The 27,753-nt window shown below is 38.1% G+C and overlaps 1 protein-coding gene across 2 annotated transcripts in view; it reads left to right on the top strand.

The window, feature by feature from the left end:
* The first annotated feature begins 1,303 nt into the window (after nucleotides 1-1,303).
* FUT9 (fucosyltransferase 9) overlaps nucleotides 1,304-27,753 on the top strand; it is a 90,560-nt gene continuing 64,110 nt past the window's right edge. Inside the window, exon 1 of one of the 2 annotated variants that reach the window (XM_032683650.1) lies at nucleotides 1,304-1,497. Coding sequence is in view for 1 of the 2 variants with exons in the window: in XM_032683646.1 (XP_032539537.1) it covers nucleotides 2,286-2,322 (37 nt within the window). In the remaining variant the exon portion in view is untranslated. Of the gene's footprint in view, nucleotides 1,498-2,270; nucleotides 2,323-27,753 lie in introns of those variants that run through there. The other variant, XM_032683646.1, reaches the window with a different exon arrangement.

Genomic DNA, 27,753 nt, shown 5'->3' with positions numbered 1-27,753 from the left:
TCAGTACAATGACTTTAAAATTTAAGGGTTAATATTTGTATTCTCTATAAGGAAAATGCTGCTATAATTTAGAAACAGATAAATCCTTGTACATAAACATAAATACTTGTACATATACATAAAGAGCATGCAAGAATCTGAAGCAAGCCCTGGAATTTTCCGAAGAACTGACCAATTTCCAACAAAATAATTTTGGTAAAAAAGCAGTTCTGTGGGCATATATGAGCTTGCTTTGATGCAGACTAAATTTGTAGTCAAAACTAGGAAACCTAAAGTCATTCATCTGAGAAAAGACAGGACCTCAATGGTTCATTTCCTATCCTGAATCTCAGAGAAAAAGTGTTTACACTCAGTCTCTCATTTCTCATTCTAACTACCAGGCTACTATTAGATTGAGCTCAGTTGCCCCTGATGGAGCCAGGTACTACGAACTACAGTGCAAGAGAGGAACAACTAAAAAAAGTAACTATGTTAAAAACTACATTAAATATACTAAATCCCTGCATTAACTATGTTAAAAAAAATAGAAGCCAATTTCTTTGCCACTCACACGAGATAGGTTGATGTCATTACTATACAGAGCCCAAACCTTTCCCACTGCCCAGTTTCCCTTCCCTTCCCTGACTACTTCCATCTTAAATGGGTGCTCAGATCTAATTCAAGGACTGTGATCAGAGAATAGAAAAACATGGAAAATTAAATTGTCGAGTTTCCTTGCAAGCAGTAATGGCTCAAAATGAAACACTGAGTTCTCCTACTGGCTTTACAGATGTCCAAAAATGGACCTGTAATATCCCTTCCCTTTCCTACTGTATTTGGTAGCTTGGTTGTGGCTACAGAGACCATAGGACATTCTCTAGCCAGGGGCTGTAACCTGCCTTGCTGTACATATTTTTGCCAGTTGTTGCAGGGAAATGGAGACAGGTCCCTGACCTTCTCTCAATAATTTTATGAAAAAGATGCACATTTTAGTAATTTTTCTTATTCCTAGGGAGTATTTTTTCTTGTTTCTGGGGAGTTCTTACTAACTCCTACTCGCTTTTACTAGAATAGTGGCACTCAGAAATACCTTCATGCCAACAGCGAGTGAACAGTGTTTTGAACCAATTCCCATCATGGTTACAGAAATATTCATATTGTCTTCAGTGAACTTTGGGTCAGGCCTCTCTTACTGAGTAAACCTGTTAGAAGACCAGACCTACAGTGACTACGGCACTTACAGCAAATCAGCAGTTTGAAATGTGGAGCTGTGTGGAAATCTACCCAATCTCTCTCTTCCCTGTCTTCACAAGTGGGAGCTGTTGATACCTGCAAGGCTTTTGGTACAAGGCAGAGCAGAAGAGCATAGTAAGTTAATCCGCAAGCCATTCAGAAACGTCTGGGACAGAGACACTGACACCAGGGAATCATATGCCTGCATTGAACATTTAGTAATTTGTTTACTTGGAGGGCTGGTAAGAACTGCACAGATGAACCTTGGAAGCAACTACTTGTAAGGTAAGGCTACTAATGTGCTCTAATAAAAAGCGCTACATTCTCGTCATTTCTATATCTTTTCCCCAAATGTACTCGCAGCAGTTTATCAAAATTATGTAATGCAGGGAGAGTTCAGAGGAACGATAAGGAGTTGATAGCCAGCTTTTGGTGCTCTTGTTTATTTGACTCACTTGATTTACAGGTCTACTCTTTACACAATGTACTCACTCTAAGCTGTTTTTTTCTTTTATTTTTAATGTTCAGATACTTAGCCTTGATCATAAATAAACATCCAAGAAGTCCTTTAGGTTTCAGGAGCAGGCTTGAAAGATTGCTTTTAAGAACTAATCCAGTGTATGGTTTGTTTTTCATATAGTCAACGATTATTGTACTCTATACGCTTTCCTCTTGTTTACCCGCCTTTTTTTTTCCTACCACAGCACCGTTTTGTTTCCTTCTGCCGCGTGGGGGAAAAAAAAAAAAAGAAAAGGAAAGAAAAAAAAAAAGAAAGAAAAAAAAAAAGAAAACGAAGAGCAGGATAGGAAAGCTCTAGCAGCGCTTTTTCTTTAGAGATTGGGGGAGGGAGTAGGAAACGGGGCTGGGGACCTTCTGCCCTTCAAAGAAGCAGGTCGCCCTTCCCGGGGGGAGGGGGGTCGTGTTGACTCGCCGTGGGGGCAGCATCACGCCTGCCGCGGTCCCCGGGCGTTCCAGGGACACTCTGCAGGGGAAGGCGCGGGGAGGGGACCGCGGAGGGACGGCGGCTCCGTGGCCGGGGGAGCAGAGGAGCTGAGGAATGGCGGGACGGATGGATGAGGGATGAAGGAGAACGGATAGAGGAATGGAGGGGTGAGGGATGGACGGATGGAAAGATGGAGGTTGAAGGAGGGACGGATGGGAGGATGTGGGATGCAGGGACGAGGGATGGAGGGAGAAGGGGTAGAAGAATGAGAAAATGAGAGCTGAGGGACGAAGGGATGGAAGAGCCGAAGGACAGAGGGCTGCAGAAGCCAGCGACGCGCTTCCCAGTTGCTCCCCCTCTGCCGCGCGCCCCCGCGCCGCTCCTGGTCCCCCCCTCCCCGCTCCGCCGCTGCGCGTGCCCGCGCCCGGGGCTGACTCTCCCTCGCATCCTCCTCCGGCGGCGGCGACGGCGGCAGCGCCGGGGATGGGCAGCGAGAGCGCGCCCAGGAGCAGCCCGGGCCCCGCCGCTCCCCCCTGCTCCCGCGCCCGCTGCTGCTCCTGCCCCGCCGCCCCCCGCACTCCAGGGGCAGCGCTGCCGCCGCGCCGCCCGCAGCCCCCGCCTCGGACGGGTGAGTCACCGGGCCCTGCGCCCCCACCCCGAAAAGCACCTGCCGTGCATCCCCCCGCTTCCTGCCTCCGCGCCCCCCGTCCCGGAGCGGCCTCGGGGATGAGCACTGGGGGAGCGGAGGAGTCGGGGGGGGGTCGCGGAGGGGGGCACCGCGCCCGCCCCCCCCCCCCCCCCCGGGAACAGAGGGTCCCGACCCGCGATCGCGCCCTCTCCGCGGGTGGGGGGTGGCTGGGATGTCCTGGCGGATCCGCCGGGATGCGGGGAAAGGAGCTCCCGCGCTGCCGCCCCTCCTGGGAGCTGCTGCCCATTCCCACAGGGATCTCGGACACGCATTGAAGCATAACATAGACACTCCGACAGCCGCGCTCCCCAGTCGGAGCCAGGAGACCCCTGAACCGCATTGCCCATACTCCCCGGCGCCAGGGGCGGCTCGGGGCGGGGGCAGCGCCTTAACTTGTGCAAGGGACTATTGGAAGGTGGGGAGGGAGGACCCAGCTCAGCAGAACTGGCGACTTCCCCTAAATCGCCCCGGAGGGAGGTGGTGGATAGTCCCGGTTTCCCTCCCGGGGCTGCCGGGTGCGGTGGAGCGCAGCCCTTCCCGAGGGAAACGGGGGCGGCTTCGGGCAAGACTCAGCGCTCAAATGGACTTTTGTAACGCTCCCCCCAGTAAATAATTAAATAAATAAAGTGGCGGTAGGGGACTAGAAGTCTGTGTTTGTTCTGCTTTCCCTGCCCAGAGTGCAAATGACGGGATGCTGTGGCTGAAAAGGGTTTTCTGGTTTTTATGTGTCATGATACAGACTGCTGATGGTAGCTAGTATAGTAACTATCTGTATCCCAATAGTTCCCTGTCGAAGCGTTGTTATGGCAGCAGCGCTCCCCGCTTCATTTATTGTATATCTCTAGCACACAGTAATGTTAAAGACCTGGAAACTGTCTAAATTAAAAAAAAAAAAGGCAAATAACCAACAAGTATGAACATAAGATTCACACTAAATCTTCACTCTCTTCTCCAGAAGCTGGTGCTGTGATAACACTTATGACTGGAAAATATCTTCCACACACACACACACAATTCCTGCTTTTTGTTAAATTTTGTTGGAATTTTTCCTCAGTTTTACCTCGTGGTTTTCTTCACGTGTTTCATCTCTACCTTTTCATAGTATTTTTTTCTGACTTACAGAGAATTCCTTAATCCTGCACTACTCTGGGTAAAGGGATTCACATACAAGGAATACACATCATTTGCAAAAAGGGAAACCTGGTAATTCTGTAGATCTAATTTTCTGCACAGGATGATGAGTTTCCTTCCTGTGATACAGAGAGGAATCTGTATGAGACTCATCAGAATGGTTTCAGCATATCTTACCTGCCACAGCTGATGGCAGTCGGAAACAATAAGATTTAAAGGTTATTGAGGAAGTAAGTTTTTCTGTCACCTTTAATGGTCAGCCTGTTCTCAGTCAAAACACCTATAGCTGTAAGGGGAACAGGCTGATTTTGATTTCAGTTTAGTCAGTTTTTTGAAAAGTTTAAACCCTTAAACCTTTGAGGAGGATGGATGTTAAAAACACATGAAATTGGTAAAGGGCTATATTACTTTTCAGTTTTTACTCTGCATTGTATAGGTACCATTTGCTGTCTTCAACCAGAGTTTGCCTGGGGAGAGATTGAGTAAATGATAAGGACACAAGATTCTGTCCTGGTAGTTCCTGCATTTTTATTTCTATCAGAATATGTGCAGACTGATATTGATATTGCAGAATGAAACGTTATTGAATTGAGGTATCTTGTTTTCACTTGTACATTTGAAATAAGTTTGGCTTATCATTAGGAAAGCAACATGAATGTGTAACTGTTCATTTAAGAATGAAAAATTACTGTCCCAGGGTGAATCATGTATTGAAACGAGAGGTTCAGGTTACATAGGTGAACTAAAATGATGTGGTGTAAATGATCTGTAACTAATTTTCATTGCTTATAATGAAAACAGGCACTCTTGTTATCTTCGAGTTGGAATATAGAAATGCTGGAAGAGAGGTGAAGACCAGCAAAATGTATATATTTAATGATGCACTAAAGTCTTGAATAAACATAAGATAATTCTGAGGAAATGCAAGCACATTTCTTAGTATAACTGGGGTCATGATTCTGGTCTCAGCAAAAGCAGTATGAGATTCTCTCAAGGCACTTCTGTGAGCAGAATCAAAGATATCTCTGCTAACCATTTTTGAGGAACCAGGACATGAAAAGATCATTTGTATTTTTCCCCATTGCCACAGCTGGAAGGATTTATTTTGTGTCTCGTATGGAATATTCCATACCTTACCCTTCCAAGCAGTACTCAGGCCTGTGGTTCTTACCTACCCAGACAGCTCAGCTGAGATGATTCTTTTGAGAAAGAATAATATATATATTGCTAGGGACAGTTTTATTGTGACCAAATAGTAGTCATATTTACTGGAAAAAAGTTTTGACTTTGAATGATATTTTCATATCTGATACCATTAATATCTCATATTAGGGGTTGGGAACAGCATGTTCCTTAAAATGACATTATTTGTTTTAAAGTTCTGATATGAAAGGACTAGATAAATTTAATCAAGTGGGAAAATAGATGTTTCCATCTTTAGTGATTTAAAAATATCCTTAGTGATTTAAAAATAACCTTAAGTTGTAATGAAGAAAAGACAAATTTGGACACTGAAGAGGGTTACAACTGGAGTTATTTGATACAAATGAACCAACAGATTGCACTTATTTAACACTAGACTGAGGTAAAATGGAACAAAAAAGAAAGCTGGCAGAAACCTGTCATCATAGGAAAAAATACAGTATAAAGCCTGAAAGACTGTTCAAAAATTACCCAAGAGACTCCAGCTTTAAGGGTTAGACTCCCTCTGAGGGGGCAAATGGAAAAAGCCCCATTGGCTTCAGTGAGCATTAATAGCTTGAGCATATTCTAAGAGAAGGGATTCAACTAAGTACCACAAGAATTTACAGTGATAGTTACTAAAACCAGATTAGAAATGTGTGGGTTTTCTTCAGTTAGAAGGAAGTCCTGGCTTCACTGAAAATGAATTGGAATCTATTTCTCTGAGGCTAAAATGTCATCCTGAGAGTAGTATTTCAAGTGATTTTGAAATACACTGCATGTTATATTTAATCTGGTTTTAATTTGTCTGATATTCTATTAAAAGAGGTTACCTTTGCCAAACTTGAGTTATTAATTAGTTATTAGTAAGCATTTCCCCTTTCTTTTTACATTTTTTTAAATGTCAGTTTTTCAGAAGTGGCAAGAAATACAAAACAGTCTTTCTGCAAGAGTACACTCAAAATCTGAATAATTCAAAGCCTGAACTGTCATTGTGCAATCAACTTTTTAATATGATCCTGTCAAAGTCATAAAAATAGAAAATCAAATGTGACATCATAGAAGACAGTCTATATAGCTGACATGACATATGAATGCTTTAATTTCTGCACGTTATATTTAGTGGTTAATGAAGATAGACTTCTTACTTTCCTCTGAGGAAACTCCTAACACAACACATTAAATGTTCAGAAAAAAAAAAAAAGGTATATTTTCATAAAAATATATATGAGTTTTGTGGAAATAAGTCCCTAATGTAAAAGAGGTGAGATCATTAAGGAGATAATTTAAAGCCTTCACTGGGAAACATAGAACTGAGATAATTTGTAGCTGATAAGAAAAATTATTGTCAGACAGAATTTCTAAAACATGGTAAGTTCTGGTAAGTTCTTGTAAGTTCAAGTAAGATCTTGACAAAGGACATTTTATTAACTGTTCCTAAGTAGTATGTACCTCTGTCTAAAGAAAGAGACTAAGCCACTCTTACCCTCAAAATATATAGTAATTTCTGTGACATCTTTCTGCTGTTCTTCCTCCTAAATTAAGTATATTTAATGCTAATAAAAAGTACCAGATTGGCAGAAATGAAAGATAAAACTGTTTTCACCCATCCTTTGTGGAGCACAAGAAGCAATAGTGCAGTATGGTGATTCCAGAATGAGCTACCATTTCAACCCAGCTTGGCTGAGTACTTGACATGGAGAAAATATTTACCCACTGAGATCTTCCAGGTGGCTAAGGACCAATTTGCTCCAGGTGGTCAACGAACTGAGGAAATTTTTCTGGAATGGGATTTTAATTGATAGCCTCAGCCTCTGTCATCCTCAAGGAAACCAGCCCTGGTTGTGACTCTATGGGGACCTGACTGGTTCCTATGAGGAGCTCAGCATCAGTGCTTTCAGAAGTGCCATATGCCTTTTCAAGATCTTCTAAAAAATGGAGTGAAATACCAGTTCATTACGCACAGGCCACAAACCACCTTTCAAATCTCAATGATTTTCCATCACTACTGCATGTTGGCTGTATTTGAATCAGTGAACTAGAGGTGAAAAGCTCCAAAAATGTGATTACCAGTCCCCTGAGACATTTAGTTCTTCAAGGATATCTTACTGGAAACACTTATTTGTATTTCAGAAACTGGAGCAGAGATTAATTAATTAATAACATACACAAATATTATTCTTTCCTAAAAAATGTTTTTACACTTTTTTTTTTTTTATTTTGTAGATATACTGTTAATTTCATGTTGCCAGATATTTGGTTCTGGTATACGTATCTGATCGATGAGCAAACAGCCTCACAGATTGTTGGTATTTCTTTAACATACAATACTGAATTTTTGATCCAACAGTACACAACGATTTAACCATGCACTCCCATACCTGGCTGAACTGAAACTCTAATACTAATGTTTGCAGTGTTGTTCCCCCCCCCCCAATATCTGCCACTAACAGATGAAATAAAAACATAAATGTAAAAATAAATATAAACGAAATAAACTTCTGTTATTTATGATTTATTTTTATGTAAAATGGCTTATTTTGTCTAATTTAAGCCTACTACTCTTTTGGAAAAACAAATCAACTTGTAACTACTGTAGCTGTTTTATACTACAGTCTAAATCTACTATGTAAGTAATTCTATTGAACTAAGAAAAGCCACCAACACTGAAAATGAATACTTAATTGATAATCCAGATGTTTTCTTCCTTTTTGTTTGTCCAGGACACAGCAATTTCAGACTGAGAAAGTGTGTTAGAGCTGAAACCACAGGAAAGCCTGTTTTCCCATCCCAGTGTTAGGTGAGAGGAGGCGAGAGGTCTAAACTTTGAAGGTCATTATGACATAAAACATATGCTTCCTTCTAAATTATTTCACTCATTGAGGCAATGACTGTGGGCTTTTTTAAATATGGAATGTTAGGGGGTTTTAATTTGTATTTGGATAGAGCCTTTATTTTTGTTTTGTTTAACTAATATAACAATCCTAGAAGATATTTTCTGCACTTTCTATATCACCTTCCATCACAACATTAGCTAACATTACAAGATTAATCATAATTTGTCCTATTAAAATGTGTAAATTAAAAATCTGAACAAAGATGGACGTAGACTTCTTTGTGATTAGCAAAAAACGCTATTCACTTTTGCATAACTCTTTTATTTGGCTGTTGATTAGTTTACTTTAATGCTCTAGAGTGAGTGATGTTTTAATATTCTTTAAGGAAATAACTAAAAAGCATAAATCTAGTCCAAGATTAAATAGAATCATTTAATACTTGATGTCATTCTTACAGATTTGAACTATGATTCAAGTTGAAGATCTGAGCTACTTAGAATGAAATCTGCCCATCGTTGTGATAAAGTAATGACTGAGGATCTTGTTTACATTTTTGTCTTTTGCATTTGCCCACAGTTCCTCCTGCAGCTTTTCTTTACACACTTTTTCACCCCAGATGAAAATGCAGGGTAGGAGTTCAAAATATTTTAAAGTATCTTAAATAATTAAGCTGCATTAACTGCCTAGATATATTCAAAGACTTTCTTCAAATGAGTCACCACATCTTATGAGGTCAGGTACCAACAGCAGTACCCAGAGCAGATTACTAACCAAGGACAGATGGATGCAGGTGGCAAGCAGACCATGCCAGACACCATGGGGTGAAGCAGACTCATAAAGCAACAAAAACAGTTTTCTCTGTTTATCAGGGTGACATTTCAAAGGTTTTTGAAATTTCAAATATCTCCTTTCGAAATGAAAGACAGAAATTTAGAAGTCCTCAAAAAAAAAAACCGTTTCTTCCACAAATTGTTTTGGATAGACCGAAATGTAAAACACTTTAATACACATACCAACATATCAGAAACAACTTAAGTATATCTTTTTTGGAGGTTTTTCTTTCAAACTAAAATTCAGCAAAATTATTTCAGTTTTGAGAAGCATAGTGATTTTAGTGGAACTACACATTCTGACAGAATGGGATTTCAGCAAAGTTTCTTCAGTGGCTTTACCTACAGAAAAAAACACATTTCTTAAAATGAAGGTGCTGCATGAGGGCATCAATCCTGAAATTGTTTATGTAGATGGAGAGCTTGAGGAGTGTGTGTATTCCAATATATTTGCTGATTGTGTACATCAGCTTACTCATGTGACAGGTACTGTGACTTTATCAGAATTAAGTCCTTGCTATTCTTTGGCAAAGCAGTGAAAGTCTTGGCTTAGAGGGAGCGGGTAGAACTGATGGTAGAAACTGGTTTGGAATTCTCCACTAAGGTTATTTTTCAATAGATATAATTAACACTTTGAAATTAGAATTGACATTAGTATTGGTCAATAATAGAAAATCCCTAATTTAATTTGAAAAACAGAAAAAACATAAAATTTCAAAACTAAGAATTTGAAATGGGAAATATTTTACGGTTATTACTGCTGAGTATTGTATTTAAATGGAATGAGAGAACATCCAACTACACTTAGAAAGCAATCAAGTTATTTGCTGTATGTTATGCTTGGAATAAAATTTATCACCCAAGGCTATCAACCTAGGCTATACCAGTTTTATTTTATTTTATTTAAGTTGACAATAGAAGATTTACACAAACTAGCTGCTTGAGACTGTTATTCAGCTGTTCTAAATATCCATAGATTAAAGGCCAATGTTTAAGAATAATGAAGTAAGATCGCTCTGACACAAACGCTAATTAGTTTCTTGTAACTACCAGACAAAAATAATTTTTAAGCAACCTCGTTTAGATGAATGGAGAAAAAAAATGCAATAGTATCCAGCAAATGCCATTTAGGAGCATAAAAAGTTTGCTAAGTCTAGAACTTGCAGTAATTAGGAGAGTTTCAAGTGCAAATGTCTGCCACAAACAGCATTCACCTCAAACAGCTACATTAAGAGACAGCTGATGTCTTACAGTAAGTATTAGGACTGATATTGTTGCAAGATAGGAGCTCAGGGAAGGGATTGAACTTCCCTTCTTGGATGGTCTCCACGCCTCCCCTACAGATCCTTATCAGCCAGCCTTTCTGCACAGCAGCATGCCTGGGGAGCAAAGGAATGACCATCTGCCCTCCCAGCAGAGCTTCCTGGAGGACATAGCCCAAATTCCCAATTGTTTGACCTTGCTGAGCCTCAGTGCCCTGGACGTAGCCTCCTGACCTGCTGGACCTCTAGCACTGGCCCGCGTGCCCACCTGCAGCAAGCTGACAGTATTTGAAGTTCAAACCAAAGAATATTTAAGAAGAAAGTAATGAGAAGATTTCAGAATAATATTTAAAATATTTTGACAGTTAAAATCCACATAGCCAGATGAAGTGTGCTTCCATAAGGCCCCATTGAGATGAAAAGTCTTTCCACAGGCATCCTACGGAAAGCAAGTGCAAGCAGATGACAGCATCTGTATTTTTTAAGCAGTCATAAAAAAAAGTATTAACAGCAATAATTACATCTGTGTTTTAGATCTTTCCAGACCATAGAAGTTTAAGACTTGCATTGCAAGTGGTATCAATGTATCGATGGGAAGGAATTCCAAATTGCTTGCACACTGGAATGAAATACAGCAGCACTGCTATGAAACTCAAGGCTGAGAATTTTTATACAGTTCATAGTATGCAGCATGAGCTTAAGAATAATTTAATTTCATGAAATCAGTGGAATAAATAGGAAGATCACTGCTATGTGTGTGTGCGTGTAAACTACAGTATGAAAGAATCAACTCCATTCAGTAAAATGTCTGTTGCACAGTTATCAATGAAGCACTCAGAAATATGAAAATATGGTTTTGTTTATGGAAATTTTGCAGTTTCACCACTTTTCTAAAAGAACAAAAACATCAATTGAATGTTTCTACAGATTAAGAAGTGGGTTTTTTTAAAGTCAATGATTCTGCTTTTGGTCAGTCGGGTTGTAGATAAATTTAAAAGACTGATAAAATTTGTTACGTTTTATGATGAAAAAGACACTGCAGTCAGAGTAGAAATTTGAAAAATATACCTTTTCCAAAACAATTTTTCTTTAAATTTGACCAATTCCAAGAGTTGTTTTGGTGTAAAAATATCAAATTCTCTCTCCCCTGAAAAAATTTTCACACAGATCTAGATCTACAAGAAGTATTTGATATTCTGTTGCATGTTACTAGGAAAACCTGCAGCTTTCTGCATTAAGGTATATGAAGGCAACAGTCTAATCTGCTGATCAGAAACCCTGTGTCTTAACCATATAATACTTTTAGTGCATATGTATATATATATACTTATATAGTAATATGCATATATATACGTACATACACATATGTACTCTGGGTCCTCCCAGTCCACCATAGCAGTTGAGCTCCTCAGGCATCCTACATGGTTAAAATCCTCCACCCTGGAAGTCAGCTGTCAGGGGTTTTTCCTCCAGTAGAGCAATTTCCTCTGGTGGATTTATGAATTGATTTTTTTTCTTGAGCTTTGTTGGACTGGCCTAATTTTTAATTATTTTTCTCACATTATTATGCAGATATTTGTTTCTTTAACTCGATTGTTATAGAATAAATAATTTTGATGTTTGTGCCCCATTTTTCTAAGTGCTTAATGCTGTCCAATGGTTATGGATAATCTATAGTTTTCAGTAGGTAGGAAAAAATTACTCCAGAATTATCCCTCCCTGAAGGTTAGAAATGTACAGCTACAAATGGAAGCCAATGCACTATGTTCCCAGTCCCCAGCCGTGCTTCCTCGTATAGTACAAAACTGGTTTAGCACATATTTTCCCCGAAATATGGGCAACAGTTTTGATGCCATGAAGAGAAGGTAATATGTACAATCACTGACTATTTCTGCAGCAATGAGAAAAGCCTGGTATAGACTTGAGAAGATAGTCACTGATCAGTCTAGATAGCAACTACACTGTGTACTGGTATGTATATTTTTAAAGCTTTCTACAAAGTATTGCTTCAAAATAGTATTTTCCTCCTGCTCCATTACCACCTGTTTTCCTTTCTAGTTTGTTCCCTCTTAGTCATTACTGATCTTTCCTTAATTCTTGTGAAACTTTCTTCCTGCATTTTATTCCTTGTATTTGCTTTATTTCAGTTCTGAATTTCTATCTTGTCCTTTATATTATTTCCACAGTTATCATTTCTTAATTATTGAAATGTTATTTTATTTGCCCATGGGGAAAAAAAAAAGTGGAAATTTGAAGTTTTCACTAACAATTATCTGTGGTGAATGAGGGCAAAATCCACACAGAGACTTATAGCTCTGTTAAGGGTTTTAGGCAGCAGAAATATGACTGGGATGTTCTTGTCCGTATTAGCAACCAATTCAGCACAATAGGAGCAGAGCAGAAGATCAAAGCATCTGGTGTGGAGGTCCTTATATTTAAGTGTGTGATCAATATGTTTTACCACATTATAGATCCAGTTTGTTGTCTCAGACCAAATGTTATTACCCTGAATGGAGTTTGAGGCTATTCGAAGGGCCAATTAGTTCAGATACTTTTGTCCCCACTGCAGGTTATAGTACATTTGGTACAGACTGTAAGCAGAACTTCCAATTTACTTTACTTCGATAGAAACCTAATCCATGCACATCAAGGCTGCTTTGTATGATAGTTGTACATACCAATATATGGTAGTTGGGATTCACTGCAAACCCACACTATTTCTCCCAGTCAAATGGCAGTCTCCTAGGTCCTCAACAACAAACTTCACCACCTTGCCCTGAAATTTCACATTCCAGTTTTTAGTCTTCAAATTTTTATTTGCCTATGTCCCCAGAAGAGCCTTGTCTTCTGAAGACTGAACAAGTTCAAGGACTGTGTAAATGTTTCACTGTTCTGGCTCATGGACTAAGAACTGCACTCAGGTACCCATTCCTTGAGCAGCTGTGTCAGGTACTAGGCTAAAGCGTCATTCACCACCTCTGTGCAGGCAAATAAATACTTATTTTCCCCATTTGGACCATATAATGACATGGTTACTACAGGTGTGGTCAGTGTTTCATCTCAGAACAGTTTCTGGGAGTAGTAGATTGCAGTGCCATAGCTAGAGCAGGGAATCAGCAGAATTGAACCCCGACTGCCTACACTTCAGGTAGCAAATCTAATTACAGTGTTTTTAGGAGAACATCAACATATCTCTTATCTTTTCATTTTAAAAGAAAGCTTTATTCCATTTCTTTTTGTTTTCCCTCCAGTTTCTAAAAATAAAAGTCTACTCTGCTAACAAAATCTGAAGCCTGAACAGATAGATGCACATCCTTCTAACATTACACATGGTGTTTAACTTCTGTCCAAGTAAAATTTAAAACAGACTCTGTGGTTAATATTTCCCTCTCTATTAAACTACCTTTTCAGTGTCATGACATTACATAGTTCTCTGGGTTTCCCACTACCCAGTGTGTAGCACTTAACTTCCTGGGGAACCTCCTTCCAGCTCATAAACCCTTAAATATGGATGCTTCATCTAACATGGGGGCAAGACACCAAAAGTGGTGTAGTGAATAGCTCTGACTTTTAGCACCCAAATGTCTTTTTGGATGCAACCATCATTGTAATGTCTAACTGACAGGTACTTTGTTTATAAAGACTGTCTCGACCCTGAGTTAGAGGAGGAGATAGATGGGTAAGAGGGGTAACCAGAGAAACCATCAAGCAGAAGGAAGGATAGCTTCTAGGAAATATGGTGGGACAGTAATACATGTACAACCCACAAATTTTTTTGCTTTTGGCACTGGGGAGGTCTTCACTCTCCCCTGAAAATAAATATAAAAGCTAAATCTACCTTTTCTGCAAAATTGTTAGAACATGCTGCTAATTGATGCCCAAATGTCCCGTAATTAGAGCACTTACCATTGAGGTGGATGACCTTTTAAAAACATACCAAACTCCTGAGCTGATAAAAAATTTCACTCGCAGGAACTTTCTAGTCAGAAATGTGCCCTAACTACTGACTGAGTGGTTATTTTGGGATGAAGTTAGTGACTTTCTTCCCTTGAAACGTTGCCAGTTTGGATAATTGATTAAATAGCTAATGGAGCAGGAACTTAAACCTGACCCCCTTTCTTCACAGAAAAGCAGACTACCACTGGTCTATGGATTCAATAGCTTGCTATTTGGCTGAATAAATATTTAAAAGCAAACTGGACAGTTCCAAGAGGGGAAAATTAAAAAGTTGTCTTGTCAAATAACGAAGACTTTCTGGTTAATGGGAACTTCCTGGGAGGCAGATAGTCTTAAGTCTTATACTCTCTATAGATCAGTTGAAGTGTGGTTATCTGTTTCCCAAGAGAGAATTTAATTTTCTGTGGTTTCAGAAAGTCTTGCTTCCTACCTTTTTATATTTTTTGCCCCATGCATGTGACATCTGCTCTGCCAAGCATGTTCTCAGAAAACATACTGGTTCTCTCTGGGGTGAGACTGCTGCCTCTTGCAAGCAAATTCAGGGTCCAAGAACATTGGCAGGGTCAGGGCTTGAGGGACCTGGTGAATGAGCACCATGAGCTTGGACATACTGTGCTGCATTTGTGTGAAGGCTGGAAAGTGTTAGTGGTGTCTGATTTGCTTGACTCAGTATTGTCCAAAGTGGCAACTAAATCCTTTGATAGACTTTATACTCCATTTTAGGGCATTAAAAAGCAACACTTAGGAATCTTCAGAAATACAGAAACATACTAATAATGGAAACATTCGGTAAATGTAACATTTTAAAGCTAGTGCTTAGTATCCAGTTTGTGGAGCTAAAGCTCTCTCCTTTCATGTAAGAGATATAGTATAATAAGTGATAATATAGCTTTCCAACATTGCTTCATCACTTGATATCCAAAGGAGTAGAAAAATGTTTTAATTCAGGGAATCAGACTTCAGACAAAAGTAAATATCACTTCCCATAGATACTCATTTTTGACAGACTATTTACTCAAAAAGATCTTTACCAGTCCTTTGTTTCTCTTCCTATTTAAGGTTTTTAAGTCTTCATGACTCCTGTGTCCTTGAAAACAGCTGTGTACAAACACAATAGATCAATTTAATCTAATCTAGCTTTAACATTTTATTTTATATAGGTTTCTGCAGCACTAAAACCGGTTTGCTGAAGTCCTTAAAAATATGATTTATTCAAGTTGAACTAGGCATTCATACTTTAAAATCTGATGGCATTATTTAAGACTATAAATGATATTTCTGTAAGAGTTTCAATTTTCCAGTGTCATCATCTGTGGTTGACTTGGTTTATGCGTAGACATCAGGAAAGAAGCAAGACGAGCAAGCTGTGCTACCCTTGCATTTGGGAAAATGGAGGAGTATGGTACAGGATATCTGAGCTGGCAGCACAGAAGCCATTGTGGAGCAGCACAGCTGTTTTCATGCAGCACTGCACATTGAGTTAAGAAACACTGCTGAAACCAGCTTAATTCTTTGATAGAATACATAAATTTATTGTTTATAGCAAAGAGACTAGTAGAAAAGTCTATATATTCAGCAGGTTTCTTCCAGGTTACCACAATCTTTCAGTTTCCTATTTGGTTTTGAACAGACCATCACAAACATTCAGCAAGCTTAAGAGACATCTCATACAAGCTATTTGCTGTTACAGAGTATACACTCCCTTGAGAAGCAATGCAATCGTTCCTTTGCTCTCCAATTTCTATATATGCACATCTATATTAAGGAATATGTTAAGCAGGAAAAAGAGTGAGAATATCATGATGCTCAGTTCTGGAGGAGTAATGCAACTTAATTTAATTACAGAAAAGTCCTTTCATTAATTTTTGTGAATGAATGCAAGCTGAATGCTAATAGAGAAACGTATGTCATTAATTCTCCTAAAACAAAAGGATACATAATCTAAATTTTGCAATAAATGCTTACAGCATTATTCCAAATAAAATTTTCTGAAGCTGTTAATGACATATCAATACTTCTTTTAGAACTGCAAGATACGGAGGATAAAACTGCAACCTTTTTTGAAAGCCAAGCAAGTCTGACTTTCTGTACAGTTATTATCATTTTACCAGCTTAATAGATGTCATTTAAGTTAGACCCTGTAATATTAGTGCTACATAGGATTTTGTAAGGAAAAGTATTTTGACTGGTTAAATTCAAATTTGCATTTGCCGAGAAAAATGTCTTTACATAGGGATGGAAACTGCTTTCCATTTTGGTTTATTACTCTTTTTCACCAGTATTACTCTGTGTTGTTTCACCTAAAAGTACTTCAAGGTTGAGAAATGACCATCTCTGTATAAGAAAATCCTAAACCAATAAATGTAGGACTCAACTAATTTTATGGCTGTCATTCTCAGCAGAGATGAGCTGGGAGCTGATCTGCTGAGAGGGAATTGTTAGTGTCCTTTCCTGAGAACTGTTAGGACAGCATGAGCATTTGAACTTGTTATACTTCACTAAGTTGCCTTTTCTCCAGGAGAAAAGCATGGAGACAGCAGGTTTGAGATCCAGCTCTGCCTTCTTGGAGCAGGAAGTTGACTTCAATTCTTTCACATATACACTGGTATCTTACTGGACGTTTGAGTTAAAAGTAACAAGGCACACAAAATAAGGGAACTAAAACTGGTTTTATAGCACCAGTACCCTTACATTTGCTTTACTCTTACAAATTCACTGCTTAGTTTCCCTACCATTTATGGGCACAAAAAAGGCTGGTGATACCTAATCTTATTTTGTATTATGTGCTATGATATTTTTTCTCTTGATGTTCCAACTTAGAAAATAAAAGCATTGCACGAAAATCTCAAATGCCACTGGACAGGAAAAAAAAAAGAGAGAAAGCTAGAAATATGCACAGTAACAGTACACTTTTTATGCAAAGTCCTTTCCAGCTTCTAAGCATATTATTCCCTTCTCAGTTCTGTTAGCAAACAGATACTATTTAAAGTATTTAGGTTAGACTAGATGTTTTAGCCTGAAACAAATCATGGGCAAGTTATATGAGCGTATATTAATGTGAGCAGTTGAACTTCTGGATCACAGAAATTATAACTTTCAACTGATGGGACAATGAGGATAGGTACAAGGTAATCGAGTTAATCATATCTGTAACCAGAGGAAGATGAAGGATGATGTGATTACAAATCCTTGTTTTCTAGGTATCATGAGTGTAGATGATACCTTCAAAATGCATCCCATAGGAAAACAAAACAAAGAAATCAACCCAAACCAAAAAAGTAAGGTGTATTTTACAAGCATTCACATGTCCTTCTTTTTGAATCACATAATTTTTGAGCACACCTCATAGTCTCATAGGTTTGACTTATGATTTTTTTTTTGTCAGTTCTGCAAAAAACCCTGTACCATTGTGACAGTTCAGATGGAGCCCAGAGAGTGGCAATGAGTTTGATTGAATCCACTGAAGTTGGATAAAACTGTGCTTCAAAAATGAGACAAGAGACTTTTCTACTTTACACATACTCTTTTAATGATTTGACAAATCTTTAGGTAAATTTTTTTCTCACCTCTTTTGAGAACTATGAAGTTGTGCAAAAATAAAGACAAATTTTTTGGCTTATAGAAATTTTACTCCTTGTGATAAAAAAACCCAAGGCCAGTAGGAATAAAACCACTCCAGTTCTACATAGAATAGTTTTCATGGAGGAACCATTAGAAAATTATTTTTTTGTTGTATAGTTTGAACTATCTTAACCTTGGTGAATCTTAGTCCCAATTTACCTCCCATACTTTGATGATCATATACTTAGGCAGGCAGTACTACTGACATCAGTGTGCCCACTTATCATTAGGACTATAAATCAGGGTGAGTAATCACCATGGAAATGTCTGATGATATAATCTTTCACAAAGTAGTAGTTCCCTTGACTGTCTGTCTTGCTTCATAACTGAATGCTCGAATCTTTGGTTAGGCTGCGTGTTTTTCTGTTATGGAATAGGATGTGGGGAATTGGTGATGCTGACTCATTATGACTGATGCCATGAGCTGCAGCTTTCCCAGAGCAGCTGCTTTTTCTGATAAACATAATGCTCTACACTGGGCCTTTGATTTTCTGCATATTTTGCTTGCTCATTAGGTCTCACTCTTTGTATGTTACTGCTTCATTCATCATACTTTATTCTACTGTATGTTCCAAGATGGTCAGGCATTTTCATCTGTGTTTTCTATTCTTCTCTAACAGAAGTTGCTGAAAGTTTTGATAAGCATGAGTGAATGCAGCTTTAAATTATAACTCAAGAAAATAATGGGAGAAAGGTGTCTGAATCATTGGGTGCTAAATTGTAAAAAAATGGGGGGAAGGGCAGAATACTAGGGGTGTACACTTTTTCTACTGCAGTTTTGAGAGCTAAATCAGCATTAAAAAGAGCTAAAAGTCTGCTCATAACCACATGCCACTTATTCCTCTGACTATCACTTTCCTTTGGAAAATACTCAGGTCCTTGGTTGTGCGCTGCCAGCATTCATTCTGAGCCTTCCATATGGACAGAGAAGGCATTGTTTAATATCTTCTGTATCTGAAGAGGTTCTTGTTTGAGTTTTTCAAAATCAAAATGTAGTAATAGTTCTATCACTTACACTTCATGTTTACTAAGTAATTTCTTTTATCATTAATCATAAAGGATTTTATCCGAGTTTTAGCTTTCTGTATTTTTACCAGTTTTAGGAACTGGTAACTCCATAAGAATTGGATTTTCTTCAGGTATTATCAACACTGTGCTGTAATAGATTAAATATATTATCTACTTAATATTTTTAGAAATTAATGCATTTTCCTATTTTTCCTGATAATACCCACAAGTAATAATAATTTTCATTTTGAATTTTATTCCCATACTATATTCTAGACCATGGTATTCTAAAGACTTATAACATCAGTTATTTCATGGTCATATGAAATACTGTATTTTTAGGAAAGCTTTCGGTTTGATGTATTTGATTAAGATTATTGAATTTTAGATCCTACTGTTTTTGATTTTTGTTTGGGGTTTTTTGTTGCAGTCTTATTAAAATATGGTCTAGTTCACAGACTCTTTTTTTGTTTTGACAAATGGATTTTGAAAATGGAAACCCTCAATTCATTTAAAGTGATATCTAACTACTTTGCAGCCCAACAGTGTATCCTCTACATGACTCAGGATCACTATGCAGATAAATATAGGGGGTTAGATAAATTTCAGCCTTTTACCTCTGGTACAAGACTGATGAAGTCCTTGAAGAATTTTGAGCATTGAGTTACTACCCTTAAGAACCAGTTCTTTTGCCACTGGATGAGATTCAGAAGAGTAATACAGGAGGCCAGACTTCAGAGAACTGAGACAATGTTTGGTTTGGATACATATTTTGGAAGGCTTAATCTTCTTGTTTGCTAGCTGTGGTCTGCAGTTAACATAATTTTGCTCTGGACATTGGCAAATAGCATTGAAGGAAATGTATTTTGCTTTGTACTTTTCCTGTTGTTTCAGTTTAGTATTCTTCCATTCAGGGAGCCTCACAAACACCTAGAATGAGTACCAGGCCTCTAGAAACACCCTCACAGCATCATTCCCACTGCTCTGTATGACCCAGTTGCCTTGTGGAAGGTCAGAGCGTCACAGATGTGTTGGAGCATCCAGAGAAAGAAACAATCCATGGCGATCTGAGGACTTGCTACTCACTGCTGCCATGAAGCTGGTAATGCTGGGTCAGAGCAGCCAACAGCAGCCAGCACAGCTCCCCAGGTACCCTCCAGGCTTCTCTGCAAACACACATCAGCTGCGGAACTGTCATGGGGAACTTACCACACAGATAAAGTCTTAACCTCGCAGTCCTTTACTAACATCATGGCAGGCTCCCAAAATAGTCTTGGAAGATCTGGAATAACAGATCTTCTTCACAGGAACTACAGAACAAACCCTGGTATATACACCTGTTTCCAAATGGAGTGAAAAGGCTCCTTTAACACCCGCCCTCCAAGAAATCCTGATCATATACTGTTCACATCTGCTGAATAAAGTTGTTTTCTAAACTACTTTCTAATTAAGGAAATGTATTTTTTCCCCAAAACAAAAGAAACCCCATCCCCAAAATATTACACATTTGGCATTTGTCATAATTTTTTAAAAATGTTTAAAGAGACTTAACTGTTGCATTCAATGTAATTTGATTTCTGTGTATTACAGCCATAATATAGCTATCTGTCCATTCTCTAGAACTTGCTAATTCTTGGTAAAAGGAATAAATTTCAGTCCTTGTAAATGAAGATTATTTTTATGACTGTGTCCAGATGCATAAATTGGATTTAAAAAGTAGGCTTTTTTCATATAGTTTCATAGTGATGGTAAATGAAAACTGATTACGCTGATTATACATATATTTATTTTAAATAATATGTAACTGCATATCATTAGGTCTCTAATGCTAATTTTAATAAATTGCTTGGGTATGGTCAGCATAATCTATTTTTTTAATCAACACTTCATATTTATACTGCTTTTGATTCTTACTATGTCTTTACAGCAACAGTCATTTTTATTTATTTAAGAAAGTAATTAAACTCAGTTCAGCATATATTTTTGGAGGTAGTATAAAAAGCTCTTGCTGTGATACTAAATGCGAGGCTTCTGTTTTCTGGGTGAAATTATTGCACTAATGATTAAGAGTCCATTTTTCGACTCTAACTTTAGAACTTGATTATTTATACAAATAGCATCATTAAAAAAGAAAAGATAAAAAACCAGTTTCTTAACGAGTTCCTTTTGAATGGAGAAAGCTTATTCTGCTGTTGACACAGGCTGTTTTCCAAGACATTTAAACTCACTTACAGAAAAAAAATAGATGGAGCTTTGGTGTTTAAAAGAATGGAACTTTTCTTACTCTTTATCTGTCCCTGAGAGACTAGGGGGAGTGGGTATGTGTTAGCCTGGGCTTTTTTTCCGAGGAATAGAACTTATAATGAATAAAGACAAGTTTATGATGTGACCTCAGATCTCTGTACTTTAACCTGGACTCCTAAAATTTTACCGTAGTTAAAGGATTATGAACATGCCTGCACTGCCATTTCCCCAAGAAGGGAGCATTTCCCTGTGAACCCAGCCTTATAAAGGTTTGGGTTGGTTTGTCTGCTTTTTAAGAAAATTAAGAGAAACTTGGTTAATAAATGATAACTTTATGTCCAAGATTTGTCTCTTTATGATTAAAGATTTTTATCAGAAAGAAAGTACAGTGAACCTATAATTCAGAGCAAGTAACTTAATGATCTTTCCATGTTTTGCTAAAATGTAGGGTCTAAAAGGTTTTTCTATCAACTGACAATAATGGTAGTATGTAACAAAGCAAAAATGTTCATCCGGGGAAGGGTCTTAAGGAAAACAATTAAAGACAGAAAAACTTAAACAAAACAGTTTTATACTTAGGAAAGAAATATTGAAGATTGCAACATCCCTTGCAGATAAATTGTTGAAAACTCAATAACTGAATTACAAAAATAATTTATCAATGTGTTTCCAGTTAGAGAAAGAGAAATTACCTTTAATATTAGCAAGAAAGGAAAGCAGATCTATAAAAATTCAGTATTTTAATGTAAATTCTAAGGAACTAATGATTTACAAAGAGATAGGTGTAAAATATCTGGCTTATGCAGCCTGATTTCTTAATTATACAAGTGCAAATTTCCCCCAAATTTCATCAAAAATCTCCTTCTGAGCATAGTCACATACTAAGTACTTGAAAAGACTGATCTGGACTTTGGAAAAAAAGAAAAAAAAGAAAACCAGTGCGACTGGCAGCAAAAGTGGTCATGTCCATATCAATGTCATTTATGGCAGATTCACCCTGGCTACCTCCTTCTATGGAGGAAATTTACTTTCCACTTGTCCTTCCCACTTCTGAGAATGGGATCATAACCTGCATTTTTTCCCCTAAGATGTGCATAAGATGACACATTTCAAATATTAAAGAATAACTACCTTGCTTTATATATATTCCTCATTTCTCTTTTTCAAGGGGAAAAGTTAAATCTGTTTTATGCTAAAAGTAGGTTGTTCTTCTTTAAGAAAACATGAAAGTGGGCACTGTCAAGGGACAGGACTACATATAATTTCCAGTTAGATATCCATCTTTCATGTCTATAGATATGGACTAATGCCAACTTAAAATGAAGGCTGTTCTGTAGGCATGCACAGAGTTTGATGAGCTAAAAATTCCACACTGAACTTCTGTGAGGACCTGCAGTGTATGGAATCCAGTTATGGAATGAAAAAGACCTTCCAAATTCAGAAATGCCATCACAGGACTCAACATATTTCTTTGTTCTAGAAAATCTAATAAATCTTGTATATTCAAATATATTTAAAGAAATCATGCATATTAAATCCAAAATTATTTTAGTAAACTTCTGAAAGTAGTCAAAGATATCACTTTATTAAGGGGATTAACCAAATTTTCAGATTCTATGCCAAAGTGCTGCTAAAGTATCATATCACATAAAAACAATGGTTTTTGTTTCCATCATTTTGATGATATTAACATTGAGTGAAACTTAAATCACTCAGATAAAGTTAAATAAGACGGTCTTTTCTCTAGAGAATCTATGGAATCTGTTGAAATCTGTTTATGCTTTGGTTAAGGGATCATCACTGCCAGGCAGCAGGTATACTGAGAGTTGTAATTCTTGTGTCTTGGTCATAAGCACAAGGACAATGTTAGAGTGGCTGAAGAAAGCAGAATGAGAGAAAAATCTTCAAATAAGGATCATGTTTGACCCTGTGAGATTTTATCCTTGAACTCCTTGCAACACCATTTAACTCTATATGACTAAAGCTGTCCAAAATTAATGAAAAATAAAAACAAGTTCCACTAGTTCTATTTAAAGCCAAATATTACAGGTGGAGAATTGTTTCTTTTTAATCCTAAATGAGGAGCCAAATTAGCTCAAGGTGGAGGCTGTATTTGGATACCAAATTAGGAACAATAGTAATTTCTATGTCTTGAGTTATTAGCAAAGACACATACATTTTTTCATCCTCATTTGAGTCTTGCTGATGTTCTTACTGGGAGGGAACCATCTGTTTAATGTCTCTTCTGCAGTTATGACATTTTCAGTCTTTCTTTTTCCGTACTTTTTAAAAAATTATTATAACATTAAAACTAAGAGAAAATATCACATCATCTATCTGAGCCTGTCTTTTTTACGGATCGATATTCAGCTTCATTATCTCCTACCTTTAAAGGGTCAGTGCTGGAGCCTGTAACTGATCCCACACATTTCAGCTTGGGAAATCTGAGGTGCTGTTACTGCATTCAGTTTTGTTCTGTTTTGCTGCCCTTAGTTGTCACCAGGTAAAGCATCTCCTATTCCTAAGAAACGAAGTGCCTCCTGTGAATAGTTCCCTTATACAAGTACCCTTTGTCTGAGGTCTTCTCACTCAGCAGAATCAGCAGTATAATAAAATTGTCAGTTTAAGTTTTAGTGGGAAATGCTTGACTTTTTTAGCAAGAGAGGAGCACTCAATGTTGAAGAGGTCATGAAAGAAAATCTCTTTTCATGACCATTGAAATCAGAGTACAGGGACAGTGAGGGAGAGAGCAAAGGGTAGGAAACTGGCTTTCTTCCAAAATGAGAAAAAAATACATTTAAGGACATAATTCAGTGATTTGGCATTACTTTGAAGAAGTAACATAGCATAACCTTTTTAAATGAATAAAAACCAAGTGTATAATTTCAATTCATGGCCAGTCTTCGCGAACGAAGATTTGAGAAAGGTCGTTACCCACATTTGTTACAAGCACGCTGGTGATACAGGGCTTTGCAAATGCGGGTAAGGCCTTCGAGCCTGTGCAATGGATTTTTTAGGTGAGACACAGTGTGCGCCTAACTGAGCCCACCCTTTAATCCTAAGGTTCATCTGCTGGGGCCGAGCAAGCTTGGACAGTGGCAGTGAGGTCCTCAGGATGCAGGTTTGTTTAGAGTGACCTTCTCTTAGATGGATGGCCTTACAGGGCTGAACGAGCTCCATCTGCCCGGGTTTGGAGTTGTCCTTCTCTTCTGTGTGTTCCAGGGCTCCCCTCTCAACTCCCACGATGGCACTGTCCGCACAGGCAAAGCTCCCATTCTCTCTCTCCTTTCCACACCCGGGGCCAGGCCCCAGCGCCCGGGGCTGGGCCGCCGCGGCGCACTACATGTGTAACAATGATGTGAAAAATATATAAATTAATGTTTGAAGCATTAATGGATGAATTTACAAATATTTTAAACTGGGAAAACGAGTGACAACAAAATTGCCATCTGAGTTTAGAACTACAATCACACACACAAGGCCAATTATCTTCAGCAAAGTAGCATTAGGAAAAATAAATGAGAAAACTTTAAAAAAATTAACTTCTTGTCAGCATGCTGACTTTACTGCTTGCTTAATAGAAAAGTCTGTTATCAGTTTTATTTCCTTTGAGGATAGGGAAGCAGCTATTACAGTGAAAAATCCCATGTGCCTATGAGAAAAGAGCTGAAAATAGATTGAAAAATGTGGAAGAAAACCAGGAATAATCAAAATTCATTGCTCTACAGGAACATTTCCTTTTTTTTATATCCCAGCTATTGATACATTTTACACATTTTTCTCTTTACCTAAAGAAGATACTTATCATACTTTATGTAAGCACAGAAAGGAAAAAAATTGAATTATAGATGCTTTGAAGAGAACACCAGTAATTGCTGTGTAAATCATGCTGAAGCATATTCAAATCCAATAAAAAGGGGCATTCTGATAAATACTAAACTCTAATGGTGTCTAATTAACAGAGGATCATAGTTGAATGTATGACATACCTCAAAAGCTAACTATTGTTTTGTATGCCTAAAACCATTTGTGGGAGGCAAAAAAAAATAAGAGCTATTCATCACAGAGGCATAGTGAAACTTGTCAATAACAACCTTGCAAAGGGCACAACTTTCATAATCTTTATATCCGATGGCTGCATAACGTAGGATGATTAATGTAAGGCATGTCTCCTGGGAATTGGGGTTTGTAGTGACAATAGGTAGAAGTGACTATCAAGTAACTGGCAATATTTATCTTATTCTAAGACATTTTTCATAATCAGGCCTGGCATAACTGTGTGCTCCAAATATTGAAAGCCTGTGTGATACCCAGACTTGAGAGCGACAACATCAAAACACATTTCAAAGGGTGGTCAGCACCAAAATGGGAATTTGGGTCTATATCAACAAGGAGGCAGAGATATCTCTGCTGGTCATTAGGGCTTTTTACAGCAAGAGTAAGACTAGGGTATTGAAGAGATATTTAGCAAGGAATGATAAGGGGAAGGATTTGAGATGTAATAGAAAGGCACATATACCAACAATGCCAAACTCATTGTTCCCAATTAAGCCTTTTCACTTCTTCCTCCATGACTTTCTACATGAAGAAGTCAAACAAAACCAACTGGCTTTATCTTTAGTTTTTGTGTTATTGCCTTGATTACTTCCTTTGACTGCTTTCTCCTTCTCTTGTATTATAATGTATTTTCACTGCAAACTTCACAATACAAACCGCAGAAGGATATATGACATGAAAAATGATTGAAGAGCTGTTGGCAATGAAGAAGGGAACAAGTCAAACTAGCACAGGGAAGAGAATAAGCAGGGAAAACTATCCAAACAGCTGATATGTGTCTTATCTACTGCTACTGAATAAATATCCTCAGAGAAGGATTTGGTTGCTCTTTTCTAAATAATAAAGTATGAAAATACCACAAATGATTTCCACTTTGTAACTTTTATTATTGCTTTGCAGGTGCTCATAATATGCTATATTTGTTTTCAGGTTAGCACATAGTGACTTTTTGCTTTAGTCTGTTGTAGTAGTATGGCAGCACACTCCTTTTGTTACCAAGTACTATATGAGATGAGTACATCATCTTTGACCCAAATTACAATTCCACTGATTCTCTGACCAAATCAAAACACTGCTGGATATTGTAGAATCATTTAGGTTGGAAAAGACCTCCAAGATCATTAAGGTCAGCCATTAATCTAGCCCTACCAAGTCTAACGACTAAACCATGTCCCTAAGTGCCACATATACTTGTCTTTTAAATACATCCCCGGATCAATTCCACCGCTTCCCTGGGAAGCCTGTTCCAATGCTTAACAACCCTTTCCACGGACAAACTTTTCATGATACCAAATCTAAACTTCTCCTGGCACAACTTGAGACCATTTCCTCTTCTCCTATTTCTTATTACTTGGGAAAGGAGACCTCATCAGTGCCGAGTACAGGGGATAATCACTGCCTTCATCCTGCTGGTGACACTATTTCTGATGCAGGACACGATGCCATTGGCCTTCTTGATCACCTGGGCACACTGCTGGCTCATGTTCAGCCAGCTGTCAACCAACAGCCACAGGTCCTTTTCAGCTAGGCAGCTTTCCAACCACTCTTACCCCAGCCTGTAGTACTGCATGGGATTGTTGTGACCCAGGTGCAGGACCTGGCATTTTGTCTCGTTGAGCGCCGTACCAATGGCCTTGGCTTATCAGTCCAGCCTGTCCAGATCCCCCTGCAAAGTGTTCCTATCCTCCAGCAATCAACACTTCCACCCAACTTGGTGTGATCAACAGACTTGCTTAGAGTACATTCCATCACCTCATCCAGATCGTCAATAAAGATATGAAACAAGACTAACTCCACACTAAGTCCTGAATGGGCCACCAGCTGGATTTAGCTCCACTTTCTGGGCCCGGCCATTCAGACAGTTTTTTACCCAGCAAACAAAGCACGCGTCCTAGCCATGAGAGCCAGTTTCTCCTGGAGAATGCTGTGGAAAAGTGTGTTAAAGTTTTTACTAAAGTCTAGATAAACCACATCCAGATCATCTCACATCATGAGATTTTCTCTCATCCACTAAGTGGATCAGGCTGCCTTTCATAAACACATGCTGGTTGGACCTGATCCTCTGGTTGTCCTCCACATGCCCCATGATGGCACAGAAGATTTTTTTTTTGTGAAGAGAAGCTCTTCAAATGAACCAACAACATTGCATAGTTAATCTAAAAAATTTAAAAAGACCAGAAAAACTGTTTAACAAGCAACTATCCTCTTCAAAATGCCCTGAAATTTTCCTTTTCCATACTTCATAGAAGTCATCCCCAATTCACTGGCAATAGAAGCAATCATGTCTTAGACAGAATGTTATAAGATATATTCCCATCCATAAATATCTCTGTAGTACATTGTCAAACTTTTGGTGATTAACACATATTTTTAGGCTTATATAGTCCTGTTTTCTTATAGCCTAAAAATCAACAAAAGTTAACACAAAAATATGGCATCTTTATTACTCAGTTTTCAGCATCTTCTCCAGCAGAATGTTACCAAAGGATCTGTTTTGATACTGGAAGGACAGGGAGCAAGTGGTGTACCTCCCATGGATTTCGATGGAGTAAGATTTCAGTTTTAGAAGTACCTGAATTCCATTTCAGATATGTAATATAGGAGAGGATGTGTACTCTTCAAAACCTGCAGATCCTATTGCCTGAGATAGAATGAAAAAATCTAACACTTCCCAACAATCTTTTTCTCCTTCCTTTTGCAAGATAAATTTTCTGACAGATATGTCTGCACTGCTTGCCTAATAGTAGCAATTTTCTGTGTAATTGGGAGCATAAAAAGAGGT

The sequence above is a fragment of the Chiroxiphia lanceolata genome, chromosome 3, assembly GCF_009829145.1.
Source record: "Chiroxiphia lanceolata isolate bChiLan1 chromosome 3, bChiLan1.pri, whole genome shotgun sequence".
NCBI classification, from domain to species: Eukaryota; Metazoa; Chordata; class Aves; order Passeriformes; family Pipridae; genus Chiroxiphia; species Chiroxiphia lanceolata.
Note: the sequence above shows the minus strand (reverse complement) of the source record. Positions and strands in the feature narration are given on the sequence as shown.